Here is a 3,184-nt window from a genome sequence, read left to right on the forward strand (position 1 = left end):
AAGTATTTGATCCTTTTTAGCTAAGAGAATCATCGTGCTCATAAATATTTTATTTTTTCTTTTCACTTCTAGCATTATCGTGACGAGTTTGGTTTACTACTTTTCGTACTACAAAGTCGGGAAGACTAATCCAATCTTAATTATATTTTTATATATTTTAAAAAGTTCTATTTCGATTTTTATCTTTATGGTAAAAATTCATCCAACATCTTTGGCATTTGCGAGAGATAATGGAAATCCAACTTAACACCAATTCACAGATGCTGCGACACTGAGACTGTTTTACCAAGAAAGTAAATAAAGCAACACTTTCTATGATCAAGCTTATTGCAAATAACTCGATCACTTTAAAGCAATCTCATTTGAATATTATAAAGCACTATTACTTTCTAGAATGCTATTGATAATACTCGTTGAATTTTCCATTATTTTTATAGACTCCAATCACAAATAACTCAATCACTTTAAAGATACCAAGAAAGTAAATAAAGCAACACTTTCTATGATCAAGCTTATTGCAAAACCATGAAAAAGGATCAGACTAGCAGGATAAAAAATCCAAACGAACAGTTCCAAGGCCAATCAAGGCACAATTTTGAAAGCCTTAATCTTGTCAATCCACGAAATGAAGGAGTTCTTAGAGTTCCTGAAGCCCAAAAACCCATGTTCTTTGCTCTTGTTCATACTATCTATGTTACCTGAGAGGCTGAAAATTACATCTGTAAACCACCAATTAGTAATCTCCTCCAATTTGGTTGGTTGCAATTGATTCTCCTTCACAATCTCATCCCACACTTCACTTTTGTCCTTCATCAACTCCACCAACGTCAATCTCTCCCCATCTTCGAATCCATAATCTTCTATGTTAAACTGCTCTGCCAACACCTTCCAGAAGTGCTTCCACTTGAAAACATCGCCATTGTTGCAGTTAAACGCCTCGTTCTTCGCGTACGGATCAACCGCCGTCCATATGTGCTGCTCCGCTATCAGATCTGCGTCGGACCCCACCTGGAAATCCTCCCAAGCCGATTTGGAGCCGGGGAATTTCAACGTACGTCCCTCGTGCTTGCATATGGCGGCGTAGACGCATAGGGTTCCGACGATGTTTATCAAACTAAAAGGGGAAAACCCGAAAATTACATTGGGTCTGATCACCGCCCATGTCAGATCCTTCTTCTGAGACTGTTCAATCTCTTCGAATAACAAATCTTCTTGTGAGTAATAGAAATTTGGGCCTTCCAATCGAGGCAAGTCCTCCGTGAAAGGCGGATCGTGCGGCTGCACCGATTTATCGACAATGCTCTGGAGCGATCCGAGGTAGTGCTTCGTACCGGTTTGAAGGCAGATATGGCGGAGATTCGGTGCGTTGGGGATCACTGATCGCAAAACGTTGCGAAGCATTTTAACGTTTGCCTCGCAATTCTCGATCTCGGTGGGTCGATTGGTCCATGTGACATAGAAGAGATGAGTCACATCAGTGAGCTGCGAGAGTTTGGCTTCGGCATCTTCTGGATCGGAGATATCGCATTGAATGTATTCGATGGGATGGTCGGCATTCCAGGTTGGCCTCGGCCTCCGAGCGATGCCGTAGACCTTCCATGGACCGCCGGGGGTATCGGAAAGAGGGAGAATCTCGGCGAGGCTGTTGCCGACGATACCAGTAACGCCGATCACCAGGGCTACGCTCTCAAAGCTCCTCGGAGGTTCATCTTCTTCAAACTTCTTCTGCAAGATTGGGAACAGAGAAGTGGATTAAAGAAACGTGGATACATCTCAGAGTAGAAAGGGGGGGGGGGGAACGGATAGAGAGATAGTGGGGTTATAGAGTTTACCTTAGCAGCGCCGATTGCTCCGGCCCACCACCAGCTCATTTTCTGTAGCGAAATCGGAGCTAGGTAAAGGAATTAGGGAAAAGGGAGAAGACAAGAAACAGAGAATGAATTGGAAATGGATGCGGTGGTTGAAAGGGTTATAAGCGTAAGATTGTCTGATCACAAGGTAAACGCGAACCGTGACGCGAGCTGTGAACGGATAATCATTGGACTCGAACCGCCCAAATGCCAGCGGGATTTTTTTCTTTTTCTTTAACACTTTATTTTCCATAATATTGTGAATTATCAAAAAAAGAATTAAAGATCTGACTTATTGGTTGATAATATAAACATGACATTAACTATGTACCCTCGATAATTAGAAGTACAACTTTTCTTTTTTTAAATTAAAGATTTAAGGGGAACTTGCAGATTTTTTAATTATAATAAAATGGAATATTGCAAGCATAGCTATGACTTTTCTCTTTTGTAAATATTGCAAAAATACTTAACTTGAGCCCAAACACAAGTTTAAAAAGTCTAAAATGTCTTTAATCCCCCAAACCGTGAATGAAAGTGAAGCTGCTTTTCAAAGTATATTTGATATACTTCATAGGATAATAAAGTATATTAGCTTATTGATATATTGACGATATACTTAGAATGTTGATCAATGTTAGATATACTACTGATACACTCATGTTGTCACACCCCCTCCCGAACCTACCTCTTTCACCCAGAAGGAGACGTGAGGACAACAGATACCACCCTTTTGTGATACCTACTGTCAACTTTATTCTGTTTTGCTTAGTAATCCTATAACCAAGTACGTATAACAACTCTTTGGCTTAACTTATTTTATTACAACCCAATATAATGTTTATACAACATCTAATCTAACTTAGATAACTTTAACTCCTATGTTACAAAACTCATAAAGAGTAGACTTTAATCCAGAAGTGTGGCTATATTGTGGCAAACCTTGACCTTTGTGTAAAAGTGTATCAACATGCAACATAAACAAAAAGGATCAATAGGCATTTTAATTCATTAATTTTGGCAGAAACTAAAGTATGCTCATCTTAATATAAGAGGGTTTGTAGTCATACCTTTGTAGAACTCTTCAAGATTTTGTTCTTTAGCAATTGTTTTCTCCAAAACTCACCGTGAACCACCTCAAAATCTTTGCCACTATCCTCTTGGAGCTTTAGAATGAGTTGCGGGACTCAAGAATAGCTTGAAGCAACGGAAAACAAGGGGGAAGCTCACTGCACAATCTTTTTGAAGAACTTTTTCTTCAACATGAAATTTTCTCTAAAATCTCTTTTAATGCATGCCTCAATTCCACTTCAATCTTCTTTACTTATTGCAGG

The 3,184-nt window shown here is 39.4% G+C and overlaps 1 protein-coding gene across 1 annotated transcript; it reads right to left on the reverse strand.

Moving 5' to 3' along the window:
• Window positions 1-367: 367 nt before the first annotated feature.
• LOC120087114 (3-oxo-Delta(4,5)-steroid 5-beta-reductase) lies at window positions 368-2,032 on the reverse strand. Its single transcript, XM_039043998.1, has 2 exons — window positions 1,833-2,032; window positions 368-1,725 (listed from the first exon to the last, which is right to left on the reverse strand). Exons 1-2 carry the CDS (start codon window positions 1,869-1,871, stop codon window positions 583-585), a joined length of 1,182 nt encoding a protein of 393 aa, XP_038899926.1. The 5' UTR covers window positions 1,872-2,032; the 3' UTR covers window positions 368-582.
• Window positions 2,033-3,184: the final 1,152 nt, after the last annotated feature.

The sequence above is a fragment of the Benincasa hispida genome, chromosome 9, assembly GCF_009727055.1.
Source record: "Benincasa hispida cultivar B227 chromosome 9, ASM972705v1, whole genome shotgun sequence".
Taxonomy (NCBI): Eukaryota; Viridiplantae; Streptophyta; class Magnoliopsida; order Cucurbitales; family Cucurbitaceae; genus Benincasa; species Benincasa hispida.

Coding starts and splice junctions, on each gene's coding strand:
- LOC120087114 (XM_039043998.1), bottom strand. CDS start 1,871: ATGAGCTGGTGGTGGGCCGGAGCAATCGGCGCTGCTAAG. Junction 1,726..1,832: donor GAGCAATCGGCGCTGCTAAG/GTAAACTCTATA, acceptor CCAATCTTGCAG/AAGAAGTTTGAAGAAGATGA.